Source organism: Dreissena polymorpha, chromosome 14 (genome assembly GCF_020536995.1).
Source record: "Dreissena polymorpha isolate Duluth1 chromosome 14, UMN_Dpol_1.0, whole genome shotgun sequence".
Lineage (NCBI taxonomy): Eukaryota > Metazoa > Mollusca > Bivalvia > Myida > Dreissenidae > Dreissena > Dreissena polymorpha.
In genome coordinates this window covers 44,389,932-44,412,510 of record NC_068368.1, presented here as the reverse complement: position 1 = coordinate 44,412,510, position 22,579 = coordinate 44,389,932, and the positions used below count along the sequence as shown (strand labels likewise).

The window sequence follows — 22,579 nt, the reverse complement described above, 5'->3', positions numbered from 1 at the left end:
CGTCTCCTTTTTTCTTATCTTCTTCTGATAACTATCTTAACCTTCTTCTTTATAATCATATTCTTCTTCTAAGTATATGTTTCTTATTCTATGCATTATTTTCTTTCTTGATTTTCATCATAATCATCGTCACCTTCATCATCAGCATCAAGTAACCAACATTAAAGGGACCTTTACAAGTTTTGATAAATTGACAAAAATTGGAAAGAAATGTGTCAGATTTGCAATTTTTGTTTTTTGTTATATTTTTTGCAAGAAAACGGTAAGACTGATTATTTACCATGCTCGAAAACATCTATTACATGGATCTTTTGACGATTTAAAAATCTAAAAAGCGCTACAACCCCCCGAAACAATGGTATACTTTCGAAATAACTGTTGTTACTGTTATATTTTTTAACATATCGAGGATTGTTTATATTTGTATATGTTTGAAATACAAAACTGAAAGTGTTATGTCAGCATGGATGGCTGAGTGGTTTAATGATCAGACTTTTACTCCAAGGGTCAGTGGTTCGAGCCCTGGTGTGGATTACTTTTTTTTCTTTCTTTCATTTTTTTGTTTCATAATTAACACTTTTGTTCCGATGTTTACATTTATCAATTTAAAGCATTTCCCGACAAACTTTAAAACATTCAAAAATCTGTGAAAAGGTCCCTTTAAATGTATGAGCATCGTTATTATTAAAAAAAATAACAGCATCTCTATAATTGTTGTAATCTTATTATAACTTACTTTTAATACATGTTTTCCTAATTATCGTCAGACTTTTAATTCGGACGTCGGGAGATTTGGTGTTTATCATATCGTTGAATTAGTTTGTTCCTGATAGGCGGGGTATTCGTAACCTGTATGAACGAGAGCACCGATCGCGTTGAAAGTCTATTTGCAAGATACAAGGAAGTGTCTGCTGAAGTAAATGTTAAAGGATTAGTTGTCTGAATGAACATGTAAAAGGCTATCAAAACGATTTTTATGAAGAACAAGACTATTGCCAAGCAATAAAAGTCTCAGGCTACCTCGCATGAAGCAGTAATATAATTGTCTCCCTTTGTTTTCAAGGGACGTAATTCTTTTAAGTTTGCCTTGTAGATGGTAATTTTTTTTTTAAATAACTCGCTTTTGCAAATAACATAATTGTTGTACGAGCGAAATTTGTTTTAGTTTCTAAGAACGTTTTTTCACGTAAAACGGCCTCAGAAAATTTCACTAAAAATTGGTGTAAGCAATGTTATTGAAAGAAAATGTGAGGAAAAATGAAAACTTGTAAGAATTCCGAAAATACTATATTACATATCTATTTCGTCTGCCCAAAATCAGGGAAGGCTTGGAAAGAACAACCGTTTACCCTGTGATTTTGAAATGCGGTATTACAAAAGCATATTTGCGTTGCAAATAGACTAAAAACGGCATTTTGCGCAACGAAATTTAATAATCAGATACCACAGATGCATGAAAATAACAGTGTTTTGTACGGTCGTGACCGTGAAATCTCTATTAAATTCTATTCTACACACCTTTTTATCCGAACACTCCGTCGCATTTCAGTTTGTCATTGCGAACATTTGTCCATTTAGGCGTCGATATAATATGAGATAACACAATATAGGCTTCATAAAAAAACGGCCTGGTAAGTTTTTATTATTGATGTTCAGACTTCTAAGAACATTTGCGAAAAATCCGTGGAATGAAAATTAAAAAGTTTGAAATTGTAGGAAACATCTGCGAAAGGACTATGGCATGGAGTCATTAGTCACCTTTTAGTATCTAAGAAACATGCGAAACGGCAGTAAGATGGCGATAGTAATTTGGTTTGAACTTTGAGAGGGAGACGTTATTGTTTTGTTTTAACGTAAATACATTTTGACATATTTGATATCTAGGATTTCATTCATAGATAATCATCAGTCAATTAAAAAACTTGAAAATGAAAGTGACGATTTTCGTCGGTAGTGCGATGTCACGTATAAATGACGTTTAACTTTCACGCCTCAATGTCTTTAGTGTTGCCGTGAGGTTATTGCGTAATATTTAAATATTTAAATGACCTTCATTGATATGTCATTTTTAACGTCATATTGTATTTACGTTAGATTATACCATGTACTTCAGTTTTGGGAAACAGGTAAATAAAATATTCCAAAATAACGAATAAGTTGTGCACAATTCCCTTCAAATAAAATTTTGGCTTCCGACGTTCGCTAATGTGTTCACATATCTCTTTAATGACCGACATATCAGCATTTCAGTATTTCCTACGAGACAAACTGATAACATCCACACGGGTCGGTTTTTGTTGAGCTTCGATAAGAAGTAGCATTGAGAATTTTATAGGTTGTTTAAAGCTGCACGTACAGAAAACAACTCTAAGGCTGTGTTCATATCTACCTCTGTTGTACACAAGTAAGCGAGTGAGTGTAACTTTAAACTGATAACGTTTGTTGAAACAAGAAAGCGATTTGAAAGTTTTGTGTTGTTTAAAGCTGCACTTACAGACAACACATTGACCATTACTTATGTTCATACCTGAACTGTTGTACACAAGTTAACTATTGACAGTCAGTTTTAAAACGCTCAACCGCTTGCCATAAATGATTAATTAATTCAAGAGTGAATAGTATGTAAACATGGGAAGGATTAAAACCCAATTAGCTATTCTGACTGCTTTTTTGGCTGGAATTATAATGTACGTTGTATTCACACAACAAACGGAATTAATGTCACGGGTAGGTAGACTTTTTGAGAACTTAATAAAATAGTACTAGATTTCTCGAGTAATGGCAGTATTACATAACCTATATAAATTGTGGTCACTCATGAACGGGAGGAATGATTTTGAAGTTATCGTATATAAAGAAAAAATTACTATTTTTGAACAAATTCTTTGAGTCATATTTTTTCCATTTTATAAAACTGCAGTGACTATAGATTACAATACAGTGCAATATTTGGGTTTTGTTTGGATGTCTTTATTTGTGGTAGTAAAACATTAAGTTGTTTTCGTTGTCTACAGGAATATCATTTTTATAATATCTACCATTAACACTCATATAATTGTTTGATTATGATTATAACGATCCGCTGTATCATGCTTAAGTTAATGATATAAGTGTTCTGTCAGAAGACAACAACAAGTACAACAACAACAAAATTATCGGAAGTATAATTGCAGATCCGCATATGATGTTATGAAACGCCTTTCAGTTCATGTTAAAGTTGCCTATTGAAACACATATTAAACAAGTAAACGAAGCATTTATTAAACAGGAAATATTTCACACGTATTTGAACACTAATTGAATATAAGAGTTTTAATTTGAGTCATATGCTCAATCGTATGTACACGTGTACTGTATTTCTTACTTATATCTGAGTGTTATCTTGTATGCGTATGAAACGAACCACAGGTGGTTCGCGTGTGGCTATGATATTAATTAGTAAAAACATCATTTTGAATGATAAATAATCATATTATAACGAAAAATTAACTTTTCTGAAAAAAAAAATTTCACTATCAAATATATATATAACAAGGTATGCAACTCAAAATCACCCCAAAACGGGGTGCATCGCTTTGAACAGCCATATCTTCATCAATTGTGCAGCGATTTTCACGATCTCGGTCTTATCCAACGCAGAAATGAATTTCCTTTCTGGAAATGTATATGTCTTGCAATATTTTTACAAATGCTGGGTCAACTTTTAAGAAATAACACGATACACAACACGCATGACCCAGTTGACAGTGATCATGTATTCTTTATGAATGAAATCTCCAGTTGTAAAGACACACCTCCGCATTGGACCAATGAAATCACTCGTATGTTTAAAATGTCAGTTAGTTGAAATGTATGTAAACAAAGGTTTCAAACGGCGCTGGACAGTTAGTCTTGATGCAGAATGTAACGACAAGAACGGTAATAATGTTTTTCATACGTTTTATTGAATTATGGTATCGAACTACATGAACTTTGTAGGGAAGTTGCCCTTTACTCCGTGAAGATTTCAGTCTTAAAGACAGCATGATCACTGTCAACTGGGTCATGCGTGTTGTGTATCGTGTTATTTCTTAAAAGTTGACCAAGCATTTGTAAAAATATTGCAAGACATATACATTTCCAGAAAGGAAATTCATTTCTGCGTTGAATAAGACCGAGATCGTGAAAATCGCTGCAAAATTTATGAAGATATGGCTGTTCAAAGCGATGCACCCCGTTTTGGGCTGATTTTGAGTTGCATACCTTGTTATATATATATTTGATAGTGAAATAATTTTTTTTTCAGAAAAGTTAATTTTTCGTTATAATATGATTATTTATCATTCAAAATGATGTTTTCACTAATTAATATCATAGCCACACGCTAACCACCTGTGAAACGAACTGATAAAGCGAATTCGCGTCAGCATTTGTTGACCTTCGTTGGGTAAGAATCGAGATATTCATTTATTTTATTCATTCATTTATGTTTACAAATAATTTAAAGCTACTCTTATAAACATTTGATTGATGTTTAGTCATAGTATAAAGCTTTAGGTTTTCACGTGTTTATTTGCATAGCAAATACAATGTGATTAGAATACAGGTCAAATAACGTATGAAGTTTGTTTGCAAATGTCAGTAATTTCATGCGAATACCGTATGACATTCTATTTGCATATTTCAATTTAAACCGTTTGGGGGTCTGTGATTAATGCGTGCACTGTTTGGAAAACTGTGTCGATAAATTACAAAGACGTGTCGGGACTGCAAAAAAGGCAAATTATTTAACCCCGAGTTATGTTTTTATATAGCGATGATTTTGGACAGACTCCAGTCAAATGCCATAAGCAAGGTATTTAACAGTTGAATTTCAAGTTTCGCATAGAACTCAAAAAGATGTTAGTGATTCGTGTGTGGCGAATAATTATTATTCTATTATGAAACTATTTTTTAAATTCAATGATAAAGTTCAACGTTCAATGAGGATACTCAAAGATATATCTATTACGGTTAATGTGTATTTATTTCTGGGAAAATTTAGGCTTCTCGCGAATGTTTTATCTAATGCATTCCACTCGAATGCAATTTATTCGTAGATGGAAAATGAATAATGTAGATGGACTCGATCTTGATTGGTATGAACAAACCTGCACAGCATAGTGTGCATTTCCAAACCGCGCAAACAAATTTTGTCCATGAATGACTGGTTGCTTAAAAAATGCTATTTCTAAAAGTAGTAACTCTTAATTTCGCTGAAATTCACTTACCACTTTTGCATTTTTATTAAAGTTCTGTGTTAATTCATCAACGATTTATCCGTTTAAAAACATATACACATTTATAAAAGTACATACTCGCTTTAAGTATAAAGATCTCTATAGTAAACATAACTTTAACGCGTTGAAATAAAAAATGTGTTTATTTCACGAGAACAAAAAGTTTCTACACTTGTATGTGGCAATCCGTTCCGGTAACCAGTCACTTTCTGTTACAAAGAATAACGCCAATTTTCCAAACACAATTTCGGTTGCCAGTCAACTCGACTCGCAGCGAAAATTTTCAACGTAATGTGTGTTGGCACACTGAATCTATAGTTGGTCAGCATGAGTAACAATAGGTTTAAAGTCCAAGTAGCTTTTTTGGCTGCTTTATTGACAGGATTGATATTGTTTGTAGTAGTGGTTCATCAAAAAGCGGAATTATCTGTTCAGCCTACACAAAGAGTGAGTATATGTTTTATGTTTGGAATCTTGCAGGAACCGTGTAGTATTGGAAATTATTCAGCACGCTTTCTTGAAGTGGGAGCCGAATTTGCATTTAACAGCAGTGTTACGCTACACTTTTATCTTTAGTTCTTCTTGAATGCCCTGAGCTTTTATGAGAACACACAGCTCAGCGACCCTCAGGGTCAATAACTTGGAGGCGGATTATTGCAACTAGTTTATCTTGAACGTACATGTACATGACATAGTTCAGCAAGTCGGAGCCGAATATATTAAAGAAGTGTTACGCAGCATGTGTGCCTTAAGCGTTAACGTGCATACATATCACCGCATACATATCACCGCATACATATCACCGCATACATATCACCGCATACATATCACCGCATACATATCACCGCATACATATCACCGCATACATATCACCGCATACATATCACCGCATACATATCACCGCATACATATCACCGCATACATATCACCGCATACATATCACCGCATACATATCACCGCATACATATCACCGCATACATATCACCGCATACATATCACCGCATACATATCACCGCATACATATCACCGCATACATATCACCGCATACATATCACCGCATACATATCACCGCATACATATCACCGCATACATATCACCGCATACATATCACCGCATACATATCACCGCATACATATCACCGCATACATATCACCGCATACATATCACCGCATATATATCACCGCATACATATCACCGCATATATATCACCGCATACATATCACCGCATACATATCACCGCATACATATCACCGCATACATATCACCGCATACATATCACCGCATACATATCACCGCATATATATCACCGCATACATATCACCGCATACATATCACCGCATATGTTTTTAAGAAGCGAACAGTTTCATTTTATAAAGTGATACAGTGGAATGTACATGTTTCTATTACAATATATCTACTTAAAAGTATGAATCTCCATTCGTATAACATTCATATTGTACCATATAGCAATGTATTTCACCGCATGTTGCTACTGTGATGTTAAAAAACATTTCATGTCAGTCCAATGAGGAAATATTGGATCCATAGAGTGAGATGTAGTCAGTATCTGGTATCGTGTATGAAGTGTGTAGTATAGGACATTGTTGTGCACGTTGCTTTGCTGCCAGGGGGGGGGGGGGGGGCAAGCAGAACTTCCATATTGATCACCTTATATTGTGTATTTGTTTAAAACAGCCGCCAACTATTACTGACAGGAAAACTCGGTCTGCCTCACTGTCAGCACCAGTCAGCACTGTGATTGCTATTCTTATCGAGTGTAAGGGCAAAATGAAATAGTTACGTCTTGTTATGAATAAGAACTTGTTCAGCCCAAGAGTGTAGGTTGTAGATAAACGTATAAGTTAATTTTAAGCGCTTATGTAGACACTTGTCTAAATCAAAGTCCTCAAAACGTGTAGAACAGTTATTTGTTAAAATTAGAGATGTAACTGATTAAGCGGTTGACATACTGAACCATCGGTAAACTGGTACATTTGCCCTGAAAATGTGAACCTGAAACTTTGTGGAAAAAAAACAAAATGCATTTTGAGTGCAATGAATAATACGTTATACAAGTTCAATTTATAGCGCTCGGCATACTGCTTATTAACACTAATGCTTGAGCCTCTTCATTGTCTTCAAACAACATGCCGCGCCGGAAATCAAATATGTAGCAATCAAAATGCAAACCAGTAATTTTGTTGTTTCAAGAAAGTACCTCTACGGGATTCGAATCCGTGACCTTTGCGAGCAAAGTTCAATGGCTTGCCTTACTTCTAGACCTGTAAGGCTTGACAGCAAATGATTAACCCACGGTGTGTGAGTAATCTATTAATATCAAGATTTTCCAAAATATCCATGAAACGCGTTGCACGTCATGCATTATTATTTAGATGGGCGACTATCCTCCGACGAACCGATATTTTAATGTTTTTCTCGTAGGCCTTAGAGTTTTATCCTGCTTGTTTCAATCAGTCACCAATAGAAAAATTGCCACAGTATTTAAGCATGGATCTTTGTTTCTTAAATATCCAGAGTAGTAATACTAATTGCCGCTTTGTGATAATCAAGAATATTATATAATGCCTCTTAATAATAAATTACCTTATGCCAATGCATATCGTAAGAACAGATTTTTGTGCGTTCATGTTGATGAAAATAAGTTAAATCAATGAGATCAAACGGAATTGTTTAGACTTATGTCGAAGTTGTACTTTTTTCTGCGCAATTCTTATGTGAATCATACCCGCACTAATTAAAAGAGTTGCGACAGTTCAAGAGATTTATTTTTAAATAACAAGTATGTTTATTTATCTATTTATAAAATGCACAAATCATATTTGTGAAAATAATTTAAAACATAAATTCACCACCCTAACACGAATTGTACATGAGTATTTCAAATAGTCACACGTGCTCGTTCTTCGAACAGATGTTTTAGTGCTTTGACGCATTGTTCCTTGTATTTGACTTCTGTATAAAACCATTTATAGTAAATCATAGTGTTGCTAAATACATTCGAAATAATAAAACCATTCCTATTGCATCAACACAAATGACATGAATGGCATATGGACGATTTAAATTCAATTCGATATAATTCAATAGTCTCTTTTTATTACTATTTGTTTCCTTATGTATTGTGAACATATTTTACCCTCTTTGTTTGCATGAAATGACTGCATACGCCGAATAGATTTGAAAGAGTCTGTATTGTTCAAAGATAGTCTTTGTGTATTTTTTTCGCACCTAAACAGACGCGATAACGTTGAAATTGCAATTTTAAGACTGGTTACCGCGCACTGACATTGATACCCTGCGAATAAAAGTGAGCCGTGATCTGTGGAAATGGGGTTTAATGCATGTGCTTAAAGTGTCGTCCCAGCTTAGCCCGTGCAGTCTGCACAGGCTAATCGGGGAAAACACTTTCCGCTTCAACTGGAATTTTGCTTTGCTTAAAAGAGACTAGTCGGAAATATTCGTTCCTGATTAGCATGTGCGGACTGCACCGGCTAATCTGAGACGACACTTTACGTACATGCATTAAATCCCCTTTTCACAGAACAAAAAGAAGGCGCACCATTACAATGCTTGAACGCTTGATTTTTGTAATGTTTAATTTAAATATCTATTGATTTGGTAACTATGAAACAACTTTTGAATGGCTTATCGTAAGTAAAGTATCAGGTATAATTGAATGATATAAAATAACAAAGTGAAAATAGAAAACTAGAGTAATACTTGTTAAATTAGAGAATTCAGTCTCTTAGTATGAACGCTGTGCCAACTGTAAAGAGTATTGATTTAGAGAGTTTAGTGTCAAAAAGTTGTATCCGCTTAACCAATCTAAATAAAATAAAATTGTTTCACGCTGGCCTCTCGGTTTTCAATGCAGCGTCACGAATATTTTTAAATTAGCCAATGCAGCATTATGATTTATTCAATCGGGCATATTGTCGCGATTTTTTTAAATAATACAAATTTGATTGGTTATTACGATTGGTCAAAATCTGGGTTAGAAAGCTATTCCGAGAAAACGCGCTGTAATTTAGGCGTATCCCGGCGATACTGTGGAATAGGCAATAGTGTGTGTATGTCAGAGTTTATTAACAGGCCATCACCGAGTCTTCACGACTACCTTATGTGCTGACTTGATATAAAAGATAGATCGGAGATCTCTATTAATATGCTTGGAAACATGTCACATGGTGATTAACCGTGTCACTTTTTTGAGGCCAATCAAAACATGTGCTTTATTCATAAATAATATCTTGATTGAACGGCATCTGAGACACAGTTTAGAAATAGTACAATCTGAATCCCTTCGAAGCTATACGTAGCTTTTCGGCAAAACTAAGTATTATATAGCCTCCCACACGATTTCACTCTAAATAAACTAATATTCAATATTGCACAATGGCAACAACACAAATATGGTAGTATTTCGTATCATTGATTATTACACATTCAATTGTAACTAATTGAAACAAGTTCACATGCCCAACAGCATCCGCAACATTTTCGCGAGCCTTTGAAGTACACAATATACGGAATAATTAAAAAAAAATCATATTTAGCATCGAACATTTTATTTTCGAACTTACGTTCACTTACAATTTAAATAAAAAACTTCGTGTTTTTTTGCGAAACTGTAGCGCGTAATTGTTGTTGGTTGCCAGTCAATGTCTAGACCTTCTGTAATTCAAACGTTGTTCAGCCGCCAGTCAACTGACAAGATGAGAGCTCTACCGATTATTCGACATAATGAAATGAATCGGCACAGTGCGTAAAACATGGGCTGGATAAAAACAAACGTTGCTTTGTTGATTGCTTTTATAGCTGGAATTCTTTTTTACACCGTGTTTGTTCAGCAAAGAACGGAATTATCGTTACAGACTATACTGCGAGTGAGTAGATACTTTCTATTTTTGGAATTGTGTATGAAAAGTGAATTGTTCATCTTGTGGAATTCGTAGTCGATATATATGGAAACGTTGATAGACGCCGGCATTATATTACATTTTTGTTGAAAATGTCGATTTTCTTATTTGTTGTCATGACATTTTGCTAACCGGGAAGTAGAGAAAACGTTATTTTGTCAAATCTATAAAGCTATTAAATTCTAGGCAACATTCTATTATAATTGTTTATCCGCTTCATACTTAAGAACTGTTTAATTTTTGTTTGTTATATACTTAATTCTTGGTATCATAATTGTAATTGTACATCCGATAAATACTTACAGGGTTTTTTTTTACTAAGAAAGTGACGCCGATATTCGGCGTCTTCCCCTACCAGAATTTTTCCCCTAAAAATACCGTTTCCCCTCCAAAAATATATTTTTTTCACCAAAATATAATATTTTACCCTCAAGGAAATGTTTTTTTTTCTTTTGGGAAGTCGACACTTATCCAATTTGTACCATGTACAACGATCTCGCTCTCTCTCTCTCTCTTCCGACGAACACTCAAATCTGGGAATCCCAGTGATTCTATATATAGCTCTTAAATTACGTCATGTAAACCGGGCAACTAATCGTATTAATCATGTGACTATTTTACTGGATTCCGGTCTTGCGCGAGAAGGGTGTTTCGTCAATTAATTACCGGAAACCAGTCGAGTTTTCATCCGGGTTATGTGAAAGCCAAGATAAAAACGTTAAAACAGAAAAAAAGTCTCACAATTGGTGTTCATACACGAACAAAATAAAACGTTCGGACTCGGAAAAAATTAATTGCGTTGACGCATTTTTTAAGAATGAATCATCAAAAACCGTTGAAACCCAGCAGGATTCGGAGGTACATGTAATTAACATCGATTAATACTGTCGGATTATTGTGAAAGTAAAAGTAGACAATCGGCAGCTGCCGCACCTTTCCCTGCCAATACTGTAGCAGATCTAGATCGTCAACCCATTCATCATGAAATTGAAATCATAGTATTGACATCGTTCCCCGGCCCCAGTTGAAAACATTTCCCATTATTAGATCTACACCTGCAACTTTTTTAGGACTTTGACTTTAATATCATACTTGTTCATGTGTTTAAGAACAAAAAGGTCAGAGACATGCCTCTTTTTCTAAAAAAAACCTGAAGTCTGTAGGTGAGTTATAGACATTGAAATGAACAGTTTTTATTTTTTCCCCAAATATGTCTCTTTCACGCTCGATTTTCCCCTTTAACCCAGCGTCCAGCGTCTTCCCCTTTTTCTAAAAAAAAAACCCTGACTTAATATATACTACTCAATTCTTGGTAATATACTATTGTAATACAGACATTCCAAAAAGTATTTTAAAATATTAGATGACTCAAATACGACTTAAACATTGACACAATGATAACTGGAAAAATGAAATGGAAATGAAAATGAACAGCACAGCACTGAACATTGAAAATTGAACAAATAGAGGATATTTGTTCATGTCAGTGTCACGGTGTAGAAGCATATCGGTCGCCGTTCTGTCTAAATGCCGCATATCTGTTCATTCTTCGTTGCTTCTCTGCCATAAACAAGAAAAATGGATGCTCGGAATTACAAAACAGGTAAGAAAATCTTAAATTAAAACCCGTAAACACATTTGTGCATACAAAAAGGTCGTCCATGAGTTGAAGCATGTATCCAGCTACAGGTTCACAGTATTCCGCAGGTCCTAACACTTATCACAAACTATCGAAGATGGAATGATGACGAGGGTGGTGGAACAATCCTGCATACATGCCACTTTGAAGACTTTTTTACCATAGCTTTTCCGTAATATGTCAAATATCTACTAGTGTCATTGATATCATCTTTATGATAAAATCTTTACGTTCAATGTACGCTATATAGTAATTATTTTTATCAATTTTACTTAAAAAAATGCCTACTTTCGCTTTCGTTGTGGCACGAAAAGCCTCTCGATCGTCTCACTTTTCTGGCACGGGAAGCCTAGTCATCGATTGACATTTTTATTTTTCTCAGTAAAATGAGTTAAACACTTGTTAAAAGTATTGTTAGTAAAAATTTAAAATGTCAGACTATTTGATGCAAATATCAAAGGCGAAAGGGGACTTTTAACGTAATTATTTGGACTAACACTATTGGCTACATATTTGAAGTATCTTAATGTACATATATAAACCGTCAGTAATGAAGATCGCGTTGATAAATTGCAGAAATAATCAACACATATGGATGACAACGTGTTTACAGTACTTAATGCAACAACCAAAGATTCGGTAAACTGCCACGACTTCATGGATTTTCTCGTGCAAGTCAAGTAACTTGTCGACGGCTAGGCTCAGATTATCAAAAAGGCCCATTTTATATTAGGTCCTTTTAAAACGGCTTTTTACAAGTGGATGAACCAGTCAATAAGTATCATTCCGTCCCTGTCCATGGACTCGGACTAGTTGCTTCCTGGTTCACTGATAGTCAAAATTTATTCATTTGTTAGCATTTTTTTCTATCGATATTCGCTAATAGCCCAAAATACAAAATTGTGTGCAGATATATTTAAACATGAAATATTTAAAAAGGGCACACATAATGCAGGGCTCGAAATTAACACTCGCACACTCGCAAAATGCGAGTGAAAAATACCGATTGCGAGTTAAGATTTAAGCCACTAGAATTTTTTTGCGAGTAAAGAAATAGTAACAAGAAATATCTTTAAAAAAGATATACGGCGTTGATTGTGGTTGCAGTTAATGAAATTTAAAGACTTCAATGAATGAGATCAAAGATAGCGAATGTCTTTTTCTGTGCAGTTCTTAGCTGCAGCAAACGCAGTACGGGATGATACGCGGAGTTTTCGCGGCTTATTTTACATTATTACATATTGCTGGTCATAAACGTATAGATACAAAACAGAAAACCAAAAGAAGAATGGAAGTGAAATTAAAACATATGAGTCAATCGGCCACACGCGAAGTATCCGTACATATTTTAAATATTTATACGCGCGTTCTTCGAACAAACCTGTTTTAGTGGTTTGTCTCGCGTTGCTATTTGATTCGATTATTAACAGTATCGAGAATCATTGCGCTCATGCTTAATTCATTAGTCAATATGATGGCATAATTCTTGTTAAATTAATTAAAAATAATATTTATCATGGTATTGTTGTAAAACACATTAAGAATCTATTATTGACATACCATATGATATCGCTGGATATCTTCATTTAAGGTAAAACAAAACGAATTAAATCCTTCTACGAAAACAGTGAAAAGTGGGAAAAAGAACGTCTTAATATATAACACTTAAACTTGTTGTTGATGTCATATTTTATTTTGTTTTACTAGTACTAAACTAATGTCCAAACTTGCTTTTATTTATGTTTCCAGCAAAATTTGCGAGAATGTTTTTGATTTTGCGAGTTGGTATTTAAGCTGCTCGCAATTTTTTGCTAGTAGAAAAAAAAGTTAAATTCGAGCCCTGACATACAAGATTCTTTTTTTTTAAAGTCTAGCCTTTAATAATTCATATCCACCCGAGAAGAGAACTTTGATATATCAAGCGATTTAGTTTGACGAATAGGCTTCCCGTGCCAGAAAAGTGAGCCGATCGATAGGCTTTCAGTGCCACAATGAAAGCGAAAGTAGGCATTTTTAAGTGAAATTGATGAAAATTACTATGTAGCGAACATTGGACGTAAAGATTTGATCATAAAGAAGATATCAATGACATTAGATATTTGACATATTACGAGAAAGCTATGTAAAAAAAAGTCATCAAAGTGGCATGTATGCACGATTGTTCCACCACCCTCGTCATCATTCCATATTCGATAGTTTGTGGTAAGCGTTTTGATTTGGACTTGCTGAATACTGTGAACATGTAGCTGGATATATTTTTCAACTCATGGACCACCTCTTTTTATGCACAAATGTGTTTACGGGTTTTAATTTTAGATTTTCTTACCTGTTTTGTGAATTACGATCATCCATTGTTCTTGTTTATGACAGAGAGTCAGCGAAGAATGAACAGATAGGCAGCATTTTGACAGAAAGGCCACCGATATGCTTCTACACCGTGCTGTAATTCTTCGTTAAATTCTTGGTATCATACTTTTAATTTCACATCCGATTATTACTAAATATACTACTAAAATCTTGGTAAAAATACCAATTTCTTTAATACCTAATGATAAAATATGACATTTCTGCAGTGAAAAAACAGCAGTGAAAATACACAAAAAAAATTACCGATGAAAATAACAAGTAGATATATTCGGAACTCATTTTTCTATTTTTAGATTATCATAAATAATTTTATCGATATTTTCTATGATCAAGAGTGAATTAAAATCGACATTCCACCGAATCCAATAAATTTTCTCTTTATTTTATGCTTTTTCACCGTTTATTATCCCCCGCCATATGCGGAGGGATATTGTTTTGGCGTTGTTCGTCCGTCTTTCCGTCCGTCCGTCTGTCCGGCACTTTTGTGTCCGAAGTCATATCTTGGAAGTGCTTTGGCAGATTTCATTGAAACTTGGTATGAGTATATACCTGGATAAAAGGATGATGCACGACAAATGGCATTGTACACCATCTGTTAATTACGGAGTTATGGCCCTTTGTCTCTTGAAAAAATGCTTTTTAGCTATGTGTCAAATATAAAGCATATTTGCGGGGATATCAATTCAACGAATTTGCTTGTTTACATTGTAAAAGAGTTAAACTGGATAAATTCGCCGGTATAATGACGTTATTTCGTCACACTAATGACGTCACTTTGTGTTTGAAATGTAATGAACGCCACGAGAGTAATGGTAATTTTCAGCGAAAGGGAAACAGCTGTTTATTTGTTTCTTGAAAAAGGGACATAAAAGAAACTGAAAATTGGTTTATGTCAGTGTAAGATCGTTTGTTATTTCACGCGTGATCATAGAAAAATCTCTCGTGAAAGGGTATTTTCTATGATCTCTCGGTGAAAAGAACAAATTATCGGAATTCCTTTTTCTATTTTTAGATTATCATATTAAGATGTACTTCCCTTGTTTATACCCTTGTTTATATTTTTTCTTTGATCACGAGTAAAATAAAATCGATATTCCACCGAATCCAACAACTTTTCTTTTAATTTTATGCTTTTTTACCGTTTATTTACATTGTAAAAGAGTTTAAATGGAGAATTTGCCTGGAATAATGACGTAGATTTCGTCAACAAAATGACGTCATTTCGTCAACAAAATGACGTCATTTCAATGTATTGAGGCACGCCACGGGAGACAGGGTCAATTTTCAGCGAAAGGGAAATTATTATTAATTATTTTCTTGAAAAGGGGGCATAAAACAAACATAAAATGTGTTCAAGTCAGTGTTAGATCGTTTGTTATTTCACTCGTGATCATAAAAAATATCACTCGTGAAATAACAAACGATCTTACACTGACATGAACAAATATCCTCTATGTAATACAGAAATTCCCAAAAGTATTTTACAATATGAGATGACTCAAATACGACTAAAAATTGACATAATTAGAAGGATAATTGGAAAAATGAAGTTGAAATGAAAATAAACAACACAGCACTGAACAATAAAAACTGAACAAATGAAAATCACAACATCCTCACACAGTATAATTCTTAAGAAACAAATATGTATACCATTTACCATTAATTAGTTAAAAACAATACGATTTTTTAATAGAAAAATCCAGAAATATACTGGTATGAAAATTGCTTTTTTTTCAGAAACTGATTGTTAAGAGTGTGACCTTTATAGAAGAATATTAATCGATATTTACACAAAACACTCATAAAATAATACTGGTAAGAGATGAAGGAAGAAGTGCCTTAAAACAGCATAACACGTGTCCGATATCAATAAGGTAAACCAGCAGACTCCGTTTTTAAAGCACAAAGAAATTATCAGAAGTTATAAACTTGCAATTATAAATATTTACTAGTCGCAAAATTCTGACAACTCAGAATTAAAATACAAATGTCAACACGCTGGCAAAAAAGATATAAATCGATCGATGAATGGGCGCTTAAAACGTTAATTTGAACGGAAACAAAATATTAATGTCCCCACAACAACTATCGGATATGCAGAATGTGTTTTTGCTAATTGAAATCGGAAAAAAAAACTATTGACAAAGACTGACATGAATTAGAGGCATACGCACTCGGCATTAGTTGCTACCCTCCCCCCAGCTGCTACCCCCCTCCAGAAACTCTTACAATTGTCAATTTCCACAGGTTTAACTGTTTCTGTGAAAATATAGTTTGTTGCAAGCGAAACACATATTCTTAGAAAAAATACAAGCGATCCTATGAAAATATACAAAAAGAACTCTTTACACAAACATTGTAAAAAAGGTTAAATGTAAAGAGACCGTTTGCGAGAAAGTCATTTTACGTGAGCCATAAATTTATTATTATCGGAAGAAAGATTGATGTCAACGAAACAACATCGTAACCGGTTTGCAATATCATTAATACAAATTAACTTACGTGTCTGCTTAATTAGATCAGTGGCTGCATGCCTAGAAATCTCTTGTTGTAAAACAAAATACGTTTTTAAATTACAAAAATCAAAATACATTCCGCCTCAGTAAGTTCAAGACTCTGCCACATCTGCATGCATGCAACTATCGTTTACCAAGTGTTAACTCTTTCAGTGCTGGAACCGAATTTTGAAGGCCTTTGCAAACAGTTTGGATCCAGATAAGACGCCATAGAACGTGGCGTCTCATCAGGATCCAAATTGTTTGCTATTTTGATAGTATTCTTTGAAAAAAAATGAATAAAATGCTAATTTTATCAATTCAGCAAACAACATTTTAGCAGACTACAAATTTCCCAGCATGCATAGTGTTAACGATTTCCTCCGCTACGGGTACCGAGATAATTTATTGTAAACTTTAAGAGACAATTTTGTGCAGTATGCAGTAAACAGGTCAGCATTAAAAACAAATAAGATAATACGGCATGTGTAACGCGTTTCATGTTTCGTTTACAATTACGTTGATAACTACCATAGTAGCGTTTCAAATACGCTTTCTGGCTGTGTTAAGCGTGAATAGCTCTGCGGTTGCAAGTTTGTTATGGCCGCCCATTGAACCAGGTTCCAATCCCGATGATGGCAAGAACATAATTCAATATTGTTATTGATATGAACATCACTGTATGTAATCACTATAATATGACTATGGTGTTATTTGCAAATAATGCATTGACATTTAAATAACGACAACAACAAAATCTGTCAACACGTCTCTTTAATATCTAAGCGTATTGTCTTACTCAACGAACTGTCAACGTTGCGCGCGAAGTTAGCCGTAAGCAAATTATAATATGTCGTAGTCTATGAACCCAAGATGAATCGGTTTGCAAATGATAGTAAGTAAATGTGTAGTGGTCATGGTCGGAGTATACTGCCCGGGACTGTTCTACTTCATCACTGTCATTCCATCGCACGTTGGTGTCAAGCCAAGTTCGATGTTCAAAGAAGGTTCGCTTGTTTGTACTACTAAAAATTGAGTTGGAATAATACAATCATCATCATCATTATCATCATCAACAACAACCGTAACACCAAAAATAAAATAATCATAATCAACATCATGATCATCATAATTAGTTTTACCTTCTTCTTAGTAACCACGTCGACGTTTGTTAAAGACTAGTACAGTTTTCATCAAAATGAATAGAAACGTTAAGGTACCAAAACAAGAGGATCTTTTGAATAATCATGCAGATTATACTTAAGAATTATCACCACAAGATTAAATAAAATGATAACGTTTTTGTTTATTTAGCCTGATTAAATAGCACTTATTTTGAAATCGGCGAAAAATTGCTTTTATACGAAAGCAGTATCCGTTTGATAAAAATGTAATATTCACCAATAGGTTGATTAGATAAGTAACCAAAATAATTAATACATTTGAGTATTTACATACCCATTCAACTATTGTTCCAATTATATATGTAATTTTGACATGCCGTGGTGTATTGGATATGGTGTCACGGGATCTGGAGTTCACGGGTTCGATCCACACTGTGAGAGCTTTCTTTAGATCTACCCCAAAGACATCAAGTACTGGTTCTACCCTGGCCCAAGACTCATTAAATAGTCAAATTGCATCGATGCTCCAGAGGAGCCCTGCATTTAAAGGGGAAGAAGAAGAGAAATGATAACATAGAGTAGAAATTCAGTTTTAGTTGCCATTCCTTAACAGTTATTTAACCGCTTCATCAGTGTTTGACGAAAGCATTGACGTCACACAACCATATATAGTTGTGAACAAAAGAAACGCGACCGTTCATGTTTTTGTCAAATTAAACTTTTAAATCGTTGTTTGTTCATTAATAAGGACAGTAATAACAATATGATATTGAATAAATTGAATCAACTAATTTAAAACTAATCTTATTCGATTAATTGCATACGGATGTTATTAAACTAAAAACTCACCGAATGCGACTGGCCTTTTTAACCAGGTTTTCCGAAGGAAAAAACTGGTTATTAGATTGGCGAATGCGGGCGGGCTGGCGGGCTGGCGGGCGGGCGGAACAAGCTTGTCCGGGCCATAACTATGTCGTTCATTGTCAGATTTTAAAATCATTTGGCATATTTGTTCACCATCATTGGACGGTGTGTCGCGCGAAATAATTACGTTGATATCTCCAAGGTCAAGGTCACACTTTGAGTTCAAAGGTCAAAAATGGCCATAAATGAGCTTGTCCTGGCCATAACTATGTCATTCATTGTGAGATTTTAAAATCATTTGGCACATTTGTTCACCATCATGGGACGGTGTGTCGCACGAAAGAATCACGTCAATATCTCGAATGTCAAGGTCGCCACGACTAAAAATAGATTTTTATTAAAAACAAACTTACAAAGGGGGTTAATTTTGTTTGTTCATTTCAAAAGTTCAGTTTGAGTTTTCTCCCTTTATCAGATTTTTTTTCACAATGAAAACCTGGTTTTGTGACAATTTTGTCCCTTGTAAAGCATATGTTGCATATGAAAACGTTCGAAATGTTCCTTTACAAAAATGTAATATACATGTAATATCTTAATGTAATAACAAGGGTTATATATTTTGTATCTTTCAGGCTCCGGAAGTTGTTGCCCACGAGACTACGACTTTTGTAGAGGATGTTGAGACGTATGAAATACCATTGGCAAAAGAGCTGGAGAGACTTTCATCTACAGATCAGATGAATATTTATTGGACGTAAGTGTATTAAGTTGTTAATTTGCATGCCTTCACGTCCGTCCACCCATACCTACGCACTTCCCAAACCTAGTGTTATAAACTCCGCTTTCACTACTTGGTTGATCTCCCTTTTTCATAATTTTGACAGAATTATGGCATTTTTATCCGTTACATGATTTCTTGTTTTAACATTTGTATAAACTCCTCTTAAAACATGGGATCAGTCTCGATTTTCTTATAATTCTGACAGAATTAGGGCATATTTTCCACTACATAATGTCTTGTTTGAATATTTTGTGTTTTACACTCCTCTTTGTTGGATGGATCTCGCTAAATGTTTCACAGATGAATAACCTTAACGTGAAGATTCTCGTAAATAAAGGAGTATGTATTTGTTATCATTTTGCAATGAATTATGGTCATTTGATTGGTTTTGTTTCTCAAATATTTAATGTTTGGTGACACAATTCTAGTGCATACAGAAACAAAGGTATCGTTAACGAAATATATTTCGATCGTTTTGTAATTTTGTGAACATTAAATACTCAGGAAAGAAGTTGCAAACGTATTTAGCAGTTTGAATGTAATGTATTGTGTGAAACATTGTTGTCAATTCGACATACATGCTATCGGAGACCACTAGCATCTGCTATGATTCATAGCAGATGCTAGTTGTCTCCGATAGCATGTATTTTAACTCGTTTTTACAAATAAAGAAATGAGACCATATCAAAATACTTTATATCCGCTGGGATATTCTGTTTTGGCGGTATCTGATTGTCCGTTTTACTGCATGTTTGTAAATCACGAACCAAACCAGCCGCACTAGGCTAGCTCAGTTGGTAAAGCTCCGGACTTTCACCGTGAGCGTCGCGAATTCTAAACCCGGTCATTTATTAACTTGTAATTACGGGATTTAGCACAACGTATTTGTGCGTGCATTTCCCAACAGAAGGGAAGCTGTGAGTTGCCGGGATACGCATGCGCACCTATACATGTATATGATAAGCTATGATTATTGGTGTTAAGTGTGAGTTGGTTTTTAACGATGCATATAATGGATATTTTTAGCATAGTAAATGTTCAGTATTGCTGTTTCCTCACACATATCATAACTACAACAAAACTTTGCAAATCTGAAACTTTTTTTTTCAATTTTATCAATTTACCAAAAACGTGAAAAAGTCTCTTTAATGTCAGCGCTCCACTTGATATCAACAGTTTCAATGAAAAAATCAAAGAATACACATGTAAGTCCACAGTTAAGCGCTGCAAACGTTGTACAATTGCACCAAGTACTAATGGTTTTTACAGCATATTTCTGTGCCATCATCATTATAATGATTGTCATTTCATGGTCTGTCATTACAAACACTTTTCACTAATTTTCGGACATTCATTTTCGGATGTAAAAAGAATATCATAATTGTATTTGTTTGAAAATCTGTGAGTAGGTCGTTTTAGCAGTGCTCTTTATTGTTGCCAGACACAACCATCTTCCGATCCATTAACAGCCCGAGTATGCTGTAACACAACCCTTCCCTGGTGGTGTGTTTTTCTTGCAGCATAGAGCATGTCTGGAAATAAAATTCTGCGGTCAATATATATGCATGGCGAAATGAATTGTGCATTCTCGTGAACGATAATGAATCGTATTTCACACAGATTTTTTGTTCGAAACGCAATATATTTATTTAATTTAATAACTATGGAATCCTGATAGTGCCATCTATAAACTCGCCCTTCTTTTATCAAGGGCGACACACGACGCACGAAGCAATACTCGATATTTAAAAATTAGAATGCGACAGTCGCCCTTTTATATGCAATATCTCGCCCTTTGAACACGACCGTCGCCCTTTATGAACGCGACCGGCGCCCTTTTATAGGCGAGATATCGCCTATAAAAAGTCGACTGTCGCGTTCTCAAAGTGCATGATATCGCATATAATAGGGCGACGGTCGCGTTCATAAAGAGCGACGGTCGCGTTTGTAAAGAGCGACGGTCGTGTTCAAAGGGCGAGATATCGCATATAAAAGGGCGCCGGTCGCGTTCATTAAGGGCGACGGTTGCGTTCTTAAAGTGCGACGTTCGTGTTCAAATGGGCAAGATATCGCATATAAAAGGGCGACTGTCGCATTCTTATTTTTTGAAAACGCGACAGTCGACAGGCGTTATTATTACAGCGATATTTGAACAGTACAAATATTGCGTGTCGCCGCGACTGTCGCGCAACATATCGAGTATCGCTTCGTGCGTCGTGTGTCGTGGTCTGAATTCTTTCATCAAGGGCGACATACGATACACGATATTTTGCGCGTTAGTCGCGGCTACGCACGATATTGTGTGCGACAGCCGCGGCGACGCACGATATTTTGCGCGACAGTCACGGCGACGCACGATATTTTGCGCGACAGTCGCGGCGACGCATGATATATTTAACACGATATATCGTCTTTTGGGCTACCTACACAAGGGCGATATTTCGTGTTAAATGTCTCGCAAAATGTCGTGTATCATGTGTCGCCCTTGGTGAAAGAAGGGCGAGATTATAGATGGCACTATCCGGATTCAGTAAATAACTCATATGGCGCACAATGCAAATCATTGGCGCTTGATCGTATTGTTTCTACGGTAATAATTGCTTTATGAAGATTCTAGAGGCCGCATGTATTACCCATTGGTCTGCATATTTGAACAAATTATCTCATTCGAGTTTGAAACTGGGTCATGTAGGGCCAATCCTTGTGGAACTTGTTTATAATAGTTTGACCAAGTTTTATCAAGATTGCACCAAAACGCGACCTTGAGAGTGGTTATGAGCTATGAGTTGACTATAACAAGTCAAACAATACGATTAAGCTCTGTGACATACTGTTTTATATTGTATGCACCATTACTTCCAGTAACTCTGCTTTGCAGGTACATAAACCGGCTACAGGTTCTTTGCAAGGACGTTATCAGAGTCGGCAGTCTCAAGGACGGAGGCAAGGAAATATGCGTTGACAAACCGTACAAACCAAAGGCGCCTTGTGTCGTGTATTCATTCGGGTAACCTATCGCCAACTTATCAATAGATCTCTACGCTAAATTAATTATCTTGCATTTAGCGCTCATTCCGTTACTATGACACTGTTTGTTTTTGTAGTACT

At 35.1% G+C, this 22,579-nt stretch overlaps 2 protein-coding genes across 16 annotated transcripts in view; both read left to right on the top strand.

The window, feature by feature from the left end:
- LOC127858367 (probable methyltransferase-like protein 24) overlaps positions 1 to 22,579 on the top strand; it is a 264,328-nt gene that overhangs the window by 191,145 nt on the left and 50,604 nt on the right. The gene's annotated exons all lie outside the window — the stretch shown is intronic.
- LOC127858369 (uncharacterized) overlaps positions 1 to 22,579 on the top strand; it is a 275,468-nt gene that overhangs the window by 246,922 nt on the left and 5,967 nt on the right. For 3 of the 15 annotated variants that reach the window (XM_052395452.1, XM_052395443.1, XM_052395449.1), the window contains exons 2-3: positions 19,323 to 19,444; positions 22,350 to 22,478. The exons of 6 other annotated variants lie outside the window; for them this stretch is intronic. In XM_052395452.1, coding sequence (XP_052251412.1) covers positions 19,323 to 19,444; positions 22,350 to 22,478 — 251 coding nt within the window. Of the gene's footprint in view, positions 1 to 2,573; positions 2,728 to 5,520; positions 5,706 to 9,979; positions 10,166 to 19,322; positions 19,445 to 22,349; positions 22,479 to 22,579 lie in introns of those variants that run through there. 6 more of the 15 variants (XM_052395450.1, XM_052395439.1, XM_052395445.1 and 3 more) reach the window with 4 other exon arrangements.